The sequence below is a fragment of the Dermatophagoides farinae genome, chromosome 1 (assembly GCF_024713945.1).
Source record: "Dermatophagoides farinae isolate YC_2012a chromosome 1, ASM2471394v1, whole genome shotgun sequence".
NCBI classification, from domain to species: domain Eukaryota; kingdom Metazoa; phylum Arthropoda; class Arachnida; order Sarcoptiformes; family Pyroglyphidae; genus Dermatophagoides; species Dermatophagoides farinae.
The window spans coordinates 303,566-318,747 of NC_134677.1; the positions used below are offsets into that span (position 1 = coordinate 303,566).

Below are 15,182 nucleotides of genomic sequence, written 5' to 3' on the forward strand. Positions count from 1 at the left end.
TTTTGTTTTGTTTTGTTTCCAGTGAGAATAAGATTCTCGTGTTAACGGTGGGTTTTATCATAATGAAAATAAGAAATTATGTGGAAACTAAACGAAGAAAATCAATCAGTCTGAGTTCAATATTTTTTTTTGTATCAGCAAATAGAAAACTGAATAATTTTCCATTTCCGTCAACTATAAGACGAATATTCATTTCTGTTCTTCAATTCATTCATTTGTCTACGTTTTTCATTCTTGACATTATTGAATTCAGGTGTTTGACATTAACTTGATTGTTTTTTTAAGATTAATTTTCTCGTTTCAAATGTGTGTGTGTGTGTGTGTAATTATCATCATTTTTTTTTTGTTTGACGATTAGATTTTGATCGAAAGAAGATGGAAAAATTTTTTTTTCTCTCCTTATCCGGAATATAGAGTGTTAGTGTTTTTTTTTTGTTACTTGTTTTTCACAATTGAGGCATTTGTTGTTGACCCATGTTGTACGGTGATGTATATCACTGTATTTGTGTTTTTTTTTTTTAATTTTAAATTGAAAAAAAACACGAGAACTGTTTTCTGTGTGTGTCGGGGTATTGATTTGAAAATTTTTTTTCTTCGTTGAATAAATCATTTGAAGCGAAAGAATGTTGTTTTTTTTTCTCTCGCTGGAATTCTCTACTCTTTCTGGAACATCAACAACAACAACAATGTAAATCAACCAAGAAAAAATGAACATTTTTTGGTGGCAAAAAAAAACTAATTTTTTTCCATTTCATTTTTTTTTTTTTGAATTCTATCTAGACCAAAAGATAATGATTATCTTTTGTATGGAAAAAATCATCATCATAGATCAATGAAATCAGAGATTTCAGTTATGATGATGATGATGAAACTAACTAAATAAAAAAAATTTTTTTTTCACGATCAAATAATTCCATTTAAACTAATCATTTCTCATCATGCCCAAACACACTGAAAGAATAATCATCATCATCATTTGAAATGGAAAACGACGATACTAAAATTCATTCATCCGAAATTTTTCATTTGTATTTCATTGAATATCAACAAACATTCAAACGCGTGCAAAATGGCAACAACAACAACAACAACGACAACAAAATGGAATTTTATTCCATTTTTCCCCATCATCATCATCATCCACATTCATTCATTGATGGTGATAAATGATTTGATTCACATTGGATGTGTGTGTGTGTGTTTTTTTTATTATTATTCCACCTTTTTTTCACATAATTATCATTCACGCCTACATATTTTTTTGTGGGCATGTGGTAACATCGTTGATGATTGGTCAAGATTTTGTTTCTTTTTTCATTTGATCGGTTATTGATTTCATCAATAAAACCAATGTGTTCAATAGTTTAATGGGATTCAATTTTTCTTCCCAGTGGTTATTATTATCATTATGCGCATCTTTTGATGATGATGGGATGTACAAATCATTATGTAACAAATCAAAAAATGAAATATGAATGCGCATATTCTGAAAATTCGAATTCAAATCTGATTTATGACAGGAATTTTTTTTGTTGTTGTTGTTCTCGCTTTGTAATTTGCAAATTTCATTCAAATTTCAATAAAAAATGATGATGATGATGTGTTTGTGTCATGAGTTTTGATTTGAAAACAACAACAACAACAACAACTACTTTGACACAAGGGAACACACCTTACTGTGTGTGTGTGTGTATTTGTCACTATTTCTATCAATCAAACGTAATTATTATCACACGCCAGTAGCAATTTTTATTTCATCAAATCGATTACTATTTGTTTGTTTGTTGATTAACACTGTTGATGATGATGATAGCTAATTAGTGACAATCCATTTAACACGCATCATTAGTGACAAGGAAAAAAAATGCCAGTACATTGGTGGTGGTGGTGGTGGCGTCGGTAGTAGTGTCGTTAGTCGTGAATCTCCCAGGAATATCCGACTACTCGTTGCCCTCGGGATGCTGGAGAATATCATTATTAGCATCCAGAATTTTTGTCGAAAAAAAAATTCATTTTTCATTTGTCATTTGTTTGAAACATTTCAAATTTAATGAAAAAAAAACAAACAATGTTAAATTCATTTTGGTGGAATTTCGTTCAAAGTCAGGCACTTTCAAGCCTTTATTTACGTGTTTTACAACAGCAATTACAACAACAACAACAACAACAAACATCACCATCATCGTCAATAATTGAAAATCGATTCAATGTATTACCACTGGCTAATAATGCTGCTGCTGCTGCTACTCATCATCATCATCATCATCATGGTCAATTATCATCATTATTGATGAATCATCAGCCAACAACAACATCATTTTTGAATGATGATTTTATTACCACCACCACCACCAGTAGCAGCAGCAGCAACAACAACAATAATCTTCGTCATCATGTCAATCATCCACAAATAACATCATCTGATATTGGTTCACATCATTCATCCACAACATTGAATCATGAACCATCGATTAATGATAAAAATGAATCCGATAAAACAACAACAACAACAACAGTTGGCGAAAATAATAATCAATGGCCATTGATTTTCAATGCTTATAATCGAGATTTGAATAATTCATTATTGAATCCAACAAAATCAAATTCACAATCAAGTAAGATTCACATGATGATGATGATGATGTGGCCCAATGTGTGTTCGAGTCGATTTTGTTTCAAATTTGCCACAAAAAAAAACAGAATAGGATTGAAAAAAAACTGACTCATTGTATGTTGCCACTGAACTAGTTCCAGAGAGATAGAGAGAGAGAATGGTTTTTTCCCTGATTTCCAACAAAAAAAAGAAGGTTTTCATTTCATTCAATTGTTTTCAATCCACTTTGTTTGTTTGACAATTTTTCATTTTTTTTTTTTGCAATTATTATTCCGAATAACTCTACTCTTTCATAATCACAGACAATGGTCTATCTATCTATCTATCTGTGTGTGTATGTGAATTGTTGTTTATCTTTGCCTGCTTGCATCACACAGGCAGCAGCAAAAAAAAAAAAAAAATTTTAATAAATTGATTTTTTTCTGCATTGTTTTGTGGCTCTGTGGTTGTGAAAAGATGAAAAAAAAAATTTTTTTTTTTTTGAATTTGAATTGAATTGAATTTGTATCATGCAAACAAACATTGTGTTTTGTTTTGTTTTTTTTTCATGTTTTTGTCGTTGATGATAATTCCAATGACAAGGATTCTTTCGAAAATTTCATTTTTTTTTGTTTGTTTCAAATTCATTGTATTGTTTGGTTATCTCATTTTTTTGGTTTTGTTTTGTGTGAAGACAACGAAATTGAATATATTCAGATTTTTAATATTTGTTGTTGTTGTTTTTTTCTCTTTCTCTTTGTGTTTTGATAGATTCAAAATGTCCAACACCAGGCTGTAATGGTACGGGCCATTCAACCGGACTCTATACACATCATCGTAGTCTTTCCGGCTGTCCACGTAAACGACAAGTAACGCCGGAAAGTGAGTGGATGGATTTCATTTTTTTTCCATTGTCAAATTTTTGATGATTTTTTTTGTCATTTGATTCAATAGTACTTGCCATGCATGAAACAATATTGAAATGTCCAACACCTGGTTGTAATGGTCGTGGCCATGTTAATTCATCACGTAATTCACATCGAAGGTTTGATTGTTTGATTGTAATCATTATGAATTCAATTTCAATTGATGGAAAAATTTTTTTTTTCACACAGCTTATCCGGCTGTCCAATAGCGGCGATGGAAAAACTTGCACAAAAACAACATCAACAGCAGCAACAAAATTTATTGAAACACCAGAATGGTGGATCATCAATGAATTCATCCAGAAATAATCCATCATCATCATCATCATCATCTACAACAACATTGGGTAAATCTAAATCTCATCAAATTTCAGCAACAACAGCAACAAATCAATCAATGATGAATAATAATCATCACCAAAATGGACACAACCCGCAACAACAACAACAACAACAACAGCAGTCGTTGACATCACCATCATCATTATGTTCATCAATGATTGGTCATTTGGCTGCTTCGGCAAATGTAGTGGCTGATATGTTACCATTAGCAGCATATGCAGATCAAAATTATCCATCGAATCACCAAAACCACCATGGTTATCATCATCCATCGTCACATCATCAATTGGCATTCAATCATCATCATCATAATCACCATCATTCATCGATTGATAATGCTGCCAATAATTATTATAATTGTTTAACATCAACACTGGAAACATTAAATTCACATAACAAAATTAAAGCAAATTCAATTGATGAAGAATTCGATGATGACGATGATGATGATGATGGATTTGATCCAGATGATGAATCTGGTTCCGATGATGATGATGACGATGATGAATTAATCAACGATGATGATGAGCCAGAAAATATTTGTAATGGACGAAATCATCAACAACATACAATGAATAACAATAACAACAATTCTGCAACAAACACTAATACCAAAAGACAACGGAATAATCAATTATCAACATTCAATTCATCATCATCATCATATAATCATCAAACATTAGATATTGAAATGAAATCTAATCAACAATCAACAACGACGAATACAAATTCAAATCATAATCAAAAATCACGTTTTACCAATTGGCTTGGTCAATGTAGAGCTTAAAATTAATTAATTAATTAATTAGTAGTAGTTGATGGCCAGAAAAAAAACGTAGCAAACACAATTCCTATATATCTAGTCATATTGTGAAAATTTCATTCCCTAATTATTATTAATCAATTAATACGAATTGTAATCAATGTAAAAGTTTGATATTTACAACTCATTTATTTATTTATCCATTGATCTCGACAATGTTTTGATTTGTGTGTTTGTATGTGTGTAGCCATTCTGAATATTGATCCATCATCGAACTTTTTTTTTCCACCCACACCACTTTTCCAACAACTGATCATAACATAACATTTCTTTTTTTTTATTATTTATTTATTGATTTATTTGTTCTGTTTTTCGTTGTTTCTATTATATTCACAACACAACACTACCAAACAATCATCATCATCAGTATCACACAATATTAATTTGCAATTGTAATTCTCTCTTTCTCGCTCGCTTGTTATTCAATTCAATATACTCATTAATTTTTTTTCAACGATAAAAAAAACGCCATTGAATCAATCACCAGATTGATATTGATGATGACAATGAGTCATAAATGTTCATTTGTTTTCATAATTTCTCTCTCTCTCTCTCTCTTTCCCTTGAAATTTAAAATGAATAAAAATTTTTGTTTTCTTTTTTCAATCATCATCATTGTTGGTTTTCATTTTCTTTTTTCTTTGTCGTCGTCGATGTACAATTTGTTTTTGTTTTTGGTGTTTTCCATCATTTTGTTTTTGCTTTTCCAGAATTTTTCTGAAATAAAAAACAAATGTTAATGAAATGAAATGACAAAAACAAAAAAAAAAACTTTTGCTCACTTTTGAACATGCTGAGGAATATCTGAGCATCCAGACTGGTGCATTACTTGTAAAATGGGGAGTAAATTTTTCTTTTCATCTTTCAATGAATAAAATGTAATGGCTTTACCGGTGCGGCCAGCACGACCAGTACGTCCAACATGATGAATGTATGCAATCGCTGAACTAGGTAAGTCATAATTGATCACTAAATTCACGGCTTTAAAATCAATTCCACGTCCCATTAATTCTGTACAAATCAGAAATAGTATTTTTCCCTCACGAAACAAACGAACAATTTGATCACGTATTTCTTGTTTGCGATCCGAATGTATTGTATCCACTGTTATGGCAAGGGAATCTTCCAATTCTCGTTGTAAAAAATTTGCCTTCCGTACTGTATTCACAAAAATCAATACCGGTGTTTGGCAGCCATTGGCAATGATTTCTTTCAATGCAAATAATTTCCCAGTTTCATTACCGGTAAATACCAGTTTCTGTTCTATTGATTCGACGACCTTATTTCGTTCACCGATAATAACGGTGACGATATTATTCAGATTCAATTTACACCATTCATGTAGATGGCCATTGAATGTAGCACTGAATAATGCCAATTTCAATGTTGATGATCTTTCAAAACAAATATTAAATATCGACGATAATTGCTGCATAAATGTCGTTTGTAATAATCGATCATATTCATCTATAATCAGCCATTCAAGATTATCAACATTAATGGAATCGGTTGTTTTTCGTAGAAGATATTCCAAACGTTTCGGTGTCGTAATCAATATGTCATATTTTAGTTTAGATTTTGTATTAAATTTCTTGGCTGCTAAATTAACATTTTTAATCATGTGGACTCGTAATCCAGAACCATTCGATATCCACAAACATTCCCGATGGATTTGTTTGACTAATTCACGTGTTGGTGCTAGAATGATTGCTCGAAATCCACAAGATTTTGGTTCTTTTAGCTGAATGATGATTGGTAAAAGAAAAGCCAATGTTTTGCCGGAGCCAGTCGGTGCACATGCAATCAATTGTTGTCGATCTAACATTAAGGGTATGGTTTGCATTTGTATCGGAGTGGGACATAGATAATTGCTTTTTTCGAGATTTTGTCGAAGATAATCGTCAGCTATTTCATTTATTTCATCGAATGATTTGATTGGCGATTTAATCGGATCAAAACCATCAACCATAATATCATGTTTGGCACGAAATTGTTCATCATTCATTGGTTCATTTTCGGCGTTTTTTCTCATATCATCTGGTGATTTGTCTGGTTGGTTATCGTCGGGTTTAAATCTCTAGTAAAGTCAAATAATTGTTATTGGTAAATCCCAAACATAAACACTTCAACTTACTTTAGATTTTGTTTGAAATTTCGAATCAAATTTCGCACCTTTGGTTAACAATCGAAAAGCATCCATCATTATCGTAAAATGGAAAAGAATGAATTTTTGATGGACAAATATTCAATTGTTTGATCCATGCATGTTTTCCTTGAATTGCAAATTGCACGTGCGCGTACTTGTATTTACGCGTGACCCATCACGTGATCACTCATCGTTGTAAACAATTTAAAACTTGAAAAAATAGTGTGATCATCATCATCATTTTTTTATTTCGAAAATAAAAATGGAAAATACATTGGAAACACCGAAACAAGTTTATTGTAAATTTCTTGAAGTCATCTCTAATGAAAATGAAAGTCCTGAATTATTGGAATATGAAGAAACATTGGTCGATTGTATGATCGAACAAATTGAACATATGGAAAATAATATTTCGAGATTGAAAAATAAATTGGAAACATTTTGTATTGAACAACATCGAACCGAAATTGATCGATTACAATATACGGTAAATGTTTATCTACGTACTCGTATCAAGAAAATTGAACAAAACTGTGCTACCATGATAAAGATATTGAAATCAGATCAACAACGTGCACAGAAATTAATGTCAGCCGGTGAAATAAAATATCTGGATAGTTATTTTATGAATATGGAAAATTATCTTGCCGAATCCGTTATGGGCAAGCTGAACATACCGATCAAAGATGCATCGCATACATTTAGTTTATTAGAATTGCCACGAAATGATCAAGAAATATTCGATAATACCTATGTATTCGTAAAGGCGTTGAAAAAAATTGACGTATTAATCAATAGTGAAGATGGTGAACAAGAATCGATTACATTGGAACCACAATCTATTCATTTTCTACCATATTCATCGATACGGCATTTTATTCTCAATAGTGGTAGCCAGAATAATGTTGTGCTTATGTAAGAATATTATTTATTATTAATAATAATAATTGAATTGATTGATTGATTATATTTATCATCAATAAAAAATAAAATAAAATTCATCATCATCATCATCAAATGGCTTAAAATGTTTGCTGTTTTGTTTTTTGGGAAAAAAATAATTTATCATTGTGTGTGTGTGTGTTTTTTTGCAAAGTTCGAGCGTTGATTTATCTGATGAAATTGTGTGGCTGTTTGTTTGTTTGTTTATGATTGTTTAATATCGTTCGCTATTCGATAGCTCATTATTTTGTGCCAATCAATTTTTGATCTAGTTACTGGTAATGCACGTCGTAATGCTTTGAATGTTGTGTCGGACATATTTTGATAATTCTGTGAGATGGCAATCTGATATTCATTTTCGGCTTCTTCAACGATATTTTTAAAATTTTCTGCCAAACTTTTTTCATCCTTTTTTTTGTTGTAAATTAATTAGTTCATTAATACGAATATATATAAATGTATAGTGAGAATTTACCGTAAAATTCATCAATTCTTTGATCTCTTTAAAGCTAACAAGTTGAACATTACCATTTTCATAATAATGAACTTGTGCTTTAATTTTACCAAATATTTCCGCTTCACTTCGATTCGGTTTCAATGTTATTATCCAGATTGATCTCCATAAGCCATTCCTGTTGTCAATATTCAATGTTGATAAAAAAATTATTCAAATGAATAACCAATGATTTATTAACACATTTACCAGAAATTATTTGGCTGAAATTGATGAGCTTCAATACAAGCACTCAATGTTATTTGATCATTATTATTAGTGGTGGTGGTGGTGGTGGCAAATACCGAGCTAATACCTTTATAATAATGATCTGAACAATAATTTGACCAAACATCATCTAGTGCTAAACGCCATGATTCACATGTTTGATCTGGTTCCCAATTACAATGATCGGATGTTTCTTCGGTTAAAAAATCATATTTAAATGATTTTTTTGTTTTCGGATCATAAAAACGATTCGAACCAAGATCATTAAATTCGGTAATTAAAGCCTGTATATAATGAAAATTGAATGAAATTGATAATTTATACATTCGTTACAAACCACTTACAAATTCATTTCCATTTGATAGATTGACCGGTGTCAATTGATCTTTACGATATTGAGCAAAAATGCTGTAAAGAAATTTTTTTACAATTCGAATTCAAAAAAGAGAAAAACAACATACTTGCATGCTTTGTCTTTTAATAATGCATCATTGTTAAGTAATTGACGAACATCTTTTTTTTGGGAAAATTGACGGAAAAAAATAAATAAACAACAAATGACAACAAGATCAACATACCGGAAAAAACTTCACGAAATTCTCCAGGCGGTGCATGTAGAATAAAATCGGCTACAATACGAAGCTAAATAGAATCAATTTGAACCAAAATTAAATTAAGTTAAGACACATTGATTCGTTGACGAAAAACTTTTACATACCTTGTCTGAATCATCAAGCGTATTATCATTTTCGTTGGCCATATTTTTTTTCGTGAATGAAAATTAAAGATGATGATGATGATTGCAGAGATATATACACAACAGCAACAGCAACAACAACAACAACAAAAACGGAAAACACCGACAACAAAACGACAGATTTAAAATTTAATAATAAATTTTTAAAAAAATAAAAAACTTGACGATCAGATTCGATTCTTGTACAATCCACCCTCGAGGAAAACAAATTCTTTCTCTGGTTGCTGATGATGATGGTGATGATGATGATTAATGAGACCACAAAAACAAAAACGAAATCAAATATCTCAAAAAAAAAAAACAAAATGATGATAATCTTTACTGTGGTGTTCTGCGTTCTGTGATGCGTGTGTGTGTGTAAATTGAGAGCCCCTTTTTTGTATATATTGGTAATGTTGCTCAGCCACCAGCAGCATGCACAATTGTTGTGTATAGTGTATATAGTGTGTGTGTGTGCATGCAAATTTGCGATCCACACCTCTTTTTTTTCCAACCAATATTCTGTGTGTTTTGCAGATTGTTGCTCGTTTATTTGTTTTTGGTTTGGTTTGGTTTGGTTTGGTTTGGTTTGGTTTGATTTGTCGGATCTGTCACCAGCAGTGTGGTGAATGGAAAAAAAAATCTCTTTATCATCATCAACAAATCACAGAAAAAATTATCAATTTTTTTTCCTGTCCATTTTTGTATTTTGTGTAAAAAAATAAAAATACTTGCATCGTATGAATCGGGCATTCGATTAAAATCGTATGTATGCCCTCTTTGCGTTTGGTTAAATGGCTGAGTAAAAATTGGAAATTTATTTCATTGTAACAACAATTAAAAAAAAGCCAACAATTCCATCGTGCTCGAAGAAAAAAAAAGTGAATAATTTTTGTTCGTTTGTTTGTTTGTTTGTGTTTAACGTGGTAAATAGATAGAAATTTTATCAGGATTTTTTTTTTGGATTTATGATGGGAAAAAATTCCGATTCCTGGTCTAAAGAAAGGTAAGGGTCATATGAATTTGCATCTACAAAATAATTGATTTGATTTTTGGTTGTCTTTTTGTATTGTAATCAAGTTATCGTGAACGTGATAACGATAAACAACGTGGCCACCACCATCGCCATCATCGTCATCATCATCGATCATATTCAAATAGTCGTCGGGTATGGAATGACAGTGTTACAGAAAAATAAAAAATAAAAAAAAAAAACAGAGACAATCTCTAGAGTGAAATTTCCATAACAAAAAATTAATAAATTGAAATATGTAAAATATAAATTAAAATAATCAAATCCTTGTCTCTTCAATTAATTCCAGTCTTCGGAACAACAACATCATTTGAATCGAAATGATTTTGATGATGACGGTACAACAACACAACAACATTCCAATTACGATGAAAATGACGAACAACAAGGCTATGTCAATAATAATAGAAAATATCGTCAACAAAATGATGATGATGATGGATCAGACCATCATCATAATCATCGATCATATAGCAAAAATCATCGTGATAGGAATCGAGATCGTAGATCACGAAGTCGTAGCTATGAACGAAACGATTCTCATCATCATCATAATCAAAATAACAGATATCAACAGGATTCAGATGAACATTATTATGATGAACGTTCATCATATCCGCAACAGAATCAGCAGCAGCAGCAGTATCATCATCAACGAGAACGCCGTGAAGAGAAACCAAATAATACATTAATGATTCGTAATCTTCCGTTACATATTAATGACAAGAATGTAATGAGATATTGAATGTTTGTGATTATTATGAATTGAATGATTTATTTCTGATATTCGATAGATAATGGAAGAAATCAATCAATTTGGTCTATATCCAAAAGATGTTCGATTAATGAAGAATAAAGAAACGGGTAAGATTTTTTTTTGAATTTATGTTTGAAATTGCTGCTGTCATCTTTTCATTTCATTATTTATTTATAGGTCATTCACGTGGATTTGCCTTTATTGAATTTGTTTCAATTGAACAAGCTACTCAATTGAAAGAATTGACACAAGTAATATATACACATAACAAATCCATTCGATATATTGATATTGATATTTATTGAATTGAATTGATAGGATTGTTTAACATTTGGTGGTGAATATGAATGTACATTACATTATAGTTTTCCCAAAGATAATTTACCAATAGATAAAAGTATTCTCAAAAGCGACTGGAGCTGTCCAAAGGTTTGTATTTTTTTTTTTTTTTTTTTTTTTGCTTGTTGAAAACCAAAATTAATTTTTTATTATGATTTTAATAGTGTGGTATCAATAATTTTAAACGTCGTGATGAATGTTTTAAATGTGGAACAAGTAAAGATGAAACACCGATCGATGAAGACAACAACAATAACAATAGCAACAGTATAACCGTACGGCAACCAACCAATGGTATTGAAAAATTTTATATTTTAATAATAACACAAAACTACTACTACAAAAAACAAACAAACTGGATACTATAAAAAATTTTTTTACTAAAATTTCTGTTATTATCTTCGAAATTGATCAAAAAAAATAATGAAGTATTATTGATTGGAAATCTATCGTCGAAAACAACCGAAGAAACTGTTTTGGCTACGATTGGATCACAGACATCATTGCCAATAAAATCAATTCGTATGATAATGGCCAACAGGAATTTATCGTTGCCACCAACGAATACATGTTGTGTAGAATTACACAGTGTTTATGAGGCAACCGAATTGTTCAAAATCATCACATCATTAGATGATGGTGGATTAACTATCGATAATCATTTGGCTACCATTTCCTATGGTAAACGAATCGATCAACAACAATCATCATCATTGATTGCAAACAATACATCGATGGCATTACAAAATGCAGCTGTAGCTGCATTAGCTGCTGCTCAATGGAAAAATCTTGATGATTCATCCAATACGGCTTCTTCAGCTAGTTCTGCTACGAAAAAACCAAATCTTGGTAGTGTTACATTGAATGGTGTTAAATATACAAAATACCCGCAACCCGATTACAATTCATTCCATTATGATGCCACTTCTGGATTCTATTATGATTCAACGACAGGATTTCATTATGATTCAAATTCTCAATATTTCTACAATTCGGTGAGCAAAATGTGTATTGTTCATTTGTTTCTATTTTCTAATGATTTTTTTTCTTGTGATTATTTTTTATGGAAGCAAAATCAAAAATATATGTATTACGATACGACTAATCAAGTGTACATTACCGTTGATAGTAATGGACAAGCAACAAATGAAAGTAGCAGCATTGTGACCTCAGCAGAAACTGTTGTAAATGATAAATCAAAATCTAATCAATCGAATCAACAACAACAACAAAAAACATTGTCTTCGACGGAAGAAAAGACAACAGATAAGGCTAAAATTGCTAAAAAGATTGCAAAAGATATGGAAAAATGGGCAAAAACATTGGCAAACAGCAGTCAACAACGAAAAGAATTGTCAACAAAGCCACAAGTGTTTCAAACAGATGCTGAAGAAGAACCAGAATGTTCGTCAGCATCAAATATTAGTTATCGTATTTTTGAGAAACAACAACAACAAATCTCAAATTCATTATCGGCCACGGCTGATGATTCTATAAAATTGATGAAAGAAACCATTGATCCATTCGAAATAATCAAAGCGGAAGAGGAAAAATTAATCGATCGTGATCGTCTTGCCTGTATGCTTTGTAAACGACAATTCAATAGTGGCGAATTATTGGCCAAACATCAACAACTTTCTGGGCTTCATAAAGTATTGCCACAATCAAATCTGTTCATTTTATTTGAACAATGTTTTGTTTTTTTCCGATTTCAATTTCCCCCTCCCCATTATAGACAAATTTATCTGTTTTAAGACAAACACTATTGAACGATGAACAATTGGAACATGTTGAACAAGTGGAAAGAGAAGTATGGATACAATTATCAACAAATTTTTCGATTCACAAATCCAATAATTTTTCTTTCTTTACTGTGATTACAGATGAACTATAGAGATAGAGCGAAAGAACGTAGAGATAAATATGGTATCGATGATACACCGGAATTTTCTAAACGAAAATTTGAAATGGAAAAACAATCACTACCACCGCTAAAGGAGAAAACACCACCACCCATTTCCGATGATAATATTGGTAACAGAATGCTTAAAGCTATGGGCTGGGTTCGTTTTTTTTTTGTTATCATCAAAATTCAAATGAGAACCTGAATTACTTTTTTTTCTAATTCTCACACTATACTCACTACACAACAAAAAAAAAAAAAAAAATAGACCGAAGGAACCGGTTTAGGAAAATCTAATCAAGGCATGTCTGGTATTATTGAAGTGGAACGACGAAAATCTGGTCTTGGTCTTGGAAATCAAAATGCAACATTTTCAAGTATGTGAATTTTTTCGAATCAATCGATTTAATTTCTCATTATTAACAAAAAATTTATATAGGAGAATCATATAAAGAAGCCGTACGTCGTACAGCATTACAACGTTTTAAAGAGATGAATGACAATTAATAACAAATCGTGGAAAATTGTAATTTCATTTTATGTTATAAACATCATGCATCATCAAAATGTGTGTTAACGGTGTGATCAATTTTTCTATTCTATTACTATCATCATATATATATTTTTTATATGTTTTTTTTCTGTACCAAATCATTATTTGTCCAGGATCTCACATACTTATATGAATAATGAATTGATTTGTAATTGTTGTTTTGTCATCATACACACATACACACACACGTATCTTTTTTTTGTTACTCAATAAATGAATGACAAAAAAAAAACAATAATTATATTTCGGAACAAAAGAAACATAAAAAAAACCGGATCTTTTTCATGTTTTGTTGTCGTTGTCGTCGAACACATTGTAATAATGAACATGTCATTCTTTTTTTATTGACAATTCAGCTGGCATAGGTCAATCATGACAGGTGGTAGTGTGACCTGTGTTGGTTGTGTGACAAACACAAATTGTTCATTTTTTTTAATGAATGAAAATAAAAAAAAAATTTTTTTGTTGAAATGATAAATTTTTTTGTTGTTGTTGAAAATATTTGATTTGAATGAATGACAACAAGTGGTAATAATGCACCGTTATATATGAATGGACTTGTGGAAATAAACATTCGAAATTGATGATGATGATGATGATGATCATTTTTTTTGGAGCCAATACATACTTGATGTTTCATTTTTTTTTGTCATCATTTCATTATTATTCGTTATCCATTATAATCATCATCATCATCATTATTTTTAAACAATTGTGCAGAAAACAATTTCTTTATTTTTTTTTCAACAAATTTTTTTGTTGTCCATGGCTGGCTGATTGGAAATTGGTGTGTGTGTGTGTGTTTGTGACCATTTTTTTACCACTACTTGAAGCATTTGATTTTAATATCGTTGAAAAAAAAACATCAACATCAACATTTGATACATCAGGTATTTTTTTTCTTTCTATCTCTCTCAAATTACGCTGCTTTTGAACAATCATCATTACAATGATATATACCCTCTCTCTCTCTTTCTCTGAAAATGACTATTTCTTGTTTTTTTTTTCTTTTCTTTTCTATCTCTCTCTTTTTGTCGTTTGTCTTTGACGAATCAGGCGACAACTTTTTTTTCGATTGAGATTGAGCAAGAGAGATGGGTATAACCAGGATAACCAGATATTCAAGAGAGAGAGAACGAGGACATTGATCATGATGATGATGATCATCAAATTGTTTTTTTTTCGTTGAAGAAATTTATATGATGATGATATAATATACAAGCACGCGCCGCACTAACCTTTTTAAAGCTTCTCTTCACATAATCTTTTTTTTGTATCCGCGAATTTAGTAAACCCAGAAAAAGAATTTTTATAATGAATGAATGAATATACGAAACAATAGTTCAATTTTTGTTTCTCTCTCTTTCT

At 30.8% G+C, this 15,182-nt stretch overlaps 5 protein-coding genes across 6 annotated transcripts in view; 3 read left to right on the plus strand and 2 right to left on the minus strand.

Annotated features, from left to right (window-relative positions):
• LOC124492738 (uncharacterized) overlaps nt 1-5,287 on the plus strand; it is a 35,660-nt gene extending 30,373 nt beyond the window's left edge. For both annotated transcript variants that reach the window (XM_075731210.1, XM_075731215.1), the window contains exons 3-5: nt 3,365-3,475; nt 3,548-3,638; nt 3,709-5,287. In XM_075731210.1, the coding sequence (XP_075587325.1) occupies nt 3,365-3,475; nt 3,548-3,638; nt 3,709-4,648 (1,142 nt within the window). In that variant the 3' untranslated portion in view covers nt 4,649-5,287. The remainder of the gene's footprint in view (nt 1-3,364; nt 3,476-3,547; nt 3,639-3,708) is intronic.
• On the minus strand, nt 5,242-6,957 carry ais (DExD-box helicase 52). The gene is made up of 3 exons (XM_047055719.2): nt 6,819-6,957; nt 5,467-6,761; nt 5,242-5,401 (listed from the first exon to the last, which is right to left on the minus strand). Exons 1-3 carry the CDS (start codon nt 6,885-6,887, stop codon nt 5,287-5,289), a joined length of 1,479 nt encoding a protein of 492 aa, XP_046911675.2. The 5' UTR covers nt 6,888-6,957; the 3' UTR covers nt 5,242-5,286.
• Nucleotides 6,958-7,089: 132 nt separating this feature from the next.
• Sld5 (DNA replication complex GINS protein Sld5) lies at nt 7,090-7,858 on the plus strand. The gene has a single exon (XM_047055722.2). The coding sequence runs from the start codon at nt 7,093-7,095 to the stop codon at nt 7,747-7,749; it is 657 nt and encodes a 218-aa protein (XP_046911678.1). The 5' UTR covers nt 7,090-7,092; the 3' UTR covers nt 7,750-7,858.
• On the minus strand, nt 7,736-9,604 carry cpa (F-actin-capping protein subunit alpha). Its single transcript, XM_047055721.2, has 7 exons — nt 9,212-9,604; nt 9,072-9,135; nt 8,955-9,006; nt 8,838-8,901; nt 8,476-8,777; nt 8,248-8,404; nt 7,736-8,180 (listed from the first exon to the last, which is right to left on the minus strand). The coding sequence occupies exons 1-7, from the start codon at nt 9,251-9,253 to the stop codon at nt 7,977-7,979; spliced, it is 885 nt and encodes a 294-aa protein (XP_046911677.1). The 5' UTR covers nt 9,254-9,604; the 3' UTR covers nt 7,736-7,976.
• Nucleotides 9,605-10,019: 415 nt separating this feature from the next.
• Nucleotides 10,020-14,163, plus strand: LOC124492737 (RNA-binding protein 5). Its single transcript, XM_047055717.2, has 13 exons — nt 10,020-10,235; nt 10,310-10,397; nt 10,552-10,992; nt 11,057-11,126; nt 11,197-11,270; nt 11,338-11,448; nt 11,523-11,652; nt 11,788-12,353; nt 12,429-13,010; nt 13,094-13,168; nt 13,242-13,421; nt 13,530-13,638; nt 13,701-14,163. Exons 1-13 carry the CDS (start codon nt 10,198-10,200, stop codon nt 13,766-13,768), a joined length of 2,532 nt encoding a protein of 843 aa, XP_046911673.2. The 5' UTR covers nt 10,020-10,197; the 3' UTR covers nt 13,769-14,163.
• The last annotated feature ends 1,019 nt before the right edge of the window (nt 14,164-15,182 follow it).

Coding starts and splice junctions, on each gene's coding strand:
- LOC124492737 (XM_047055717.2), top strand. CDS start 10,198: ATGATGGGAAAAAATTCCGATTCCTGGTCTAAAGAAAG. Junction 11,127..11,196: donor AATGAAGAATAAAGAAACGG/GTAAGATTTTTT, acceptor ATTTATTTATAG/GTCATTCACGTGGATTTGCC. Junction 13,169..13,241: donor TTGAACAAGTGGAAAGAGAA/GTATGGATACAA, acceptor CTGTGATTACAG/ATGAACTATAGAGATAGAGC.
- ais (XM_047055719.2), bottom strand. CDS start 6,887: ATGATGGATGCTTTTCGATTGTTAACCAAAGGTGCGAAATTTGATTCG. Junction 6,762..6,818: donor AATTTCAAACAAAATCTAAA/GTAAGTTGAAGT, acceptor TGACTTTACTAG/AGATTTAAACCCGACGATAA. Junction 5,402..5,466: donor ATTCCTCAGCATGTTCAAAA/GTGAGCAAAAGT, acceptor TTTTTATTTCAG/AAAAATTCTGGAAAAGCAAA.
- cpa (XM_047055721.2), bottom strand. CDS start 9,253: ATGGCCAACGAAAATGATAATACGCTTGATGATTCAGACAAG. Junction 8,902..8,954: donor TTAAAAGACAAAGCATGCAA/GTATGTTGTTTT, acceptor ATTTCTTTACAG/CATTTTTGCTCAATATCGTA. Junction 8,405..8,475: donor TTTCAGCCAAATAATTTCTG/GTAAATGTGTTA, acceptor TATTGACAACAG/GAATGGCTTATGGAGATCAA.
- Sld5 (XM_047055722.2), top strand. CDS start 7,093: ATGGAAAATACATTGGAAACACCGAAACAAGTTTATTGTAAATTTCTT.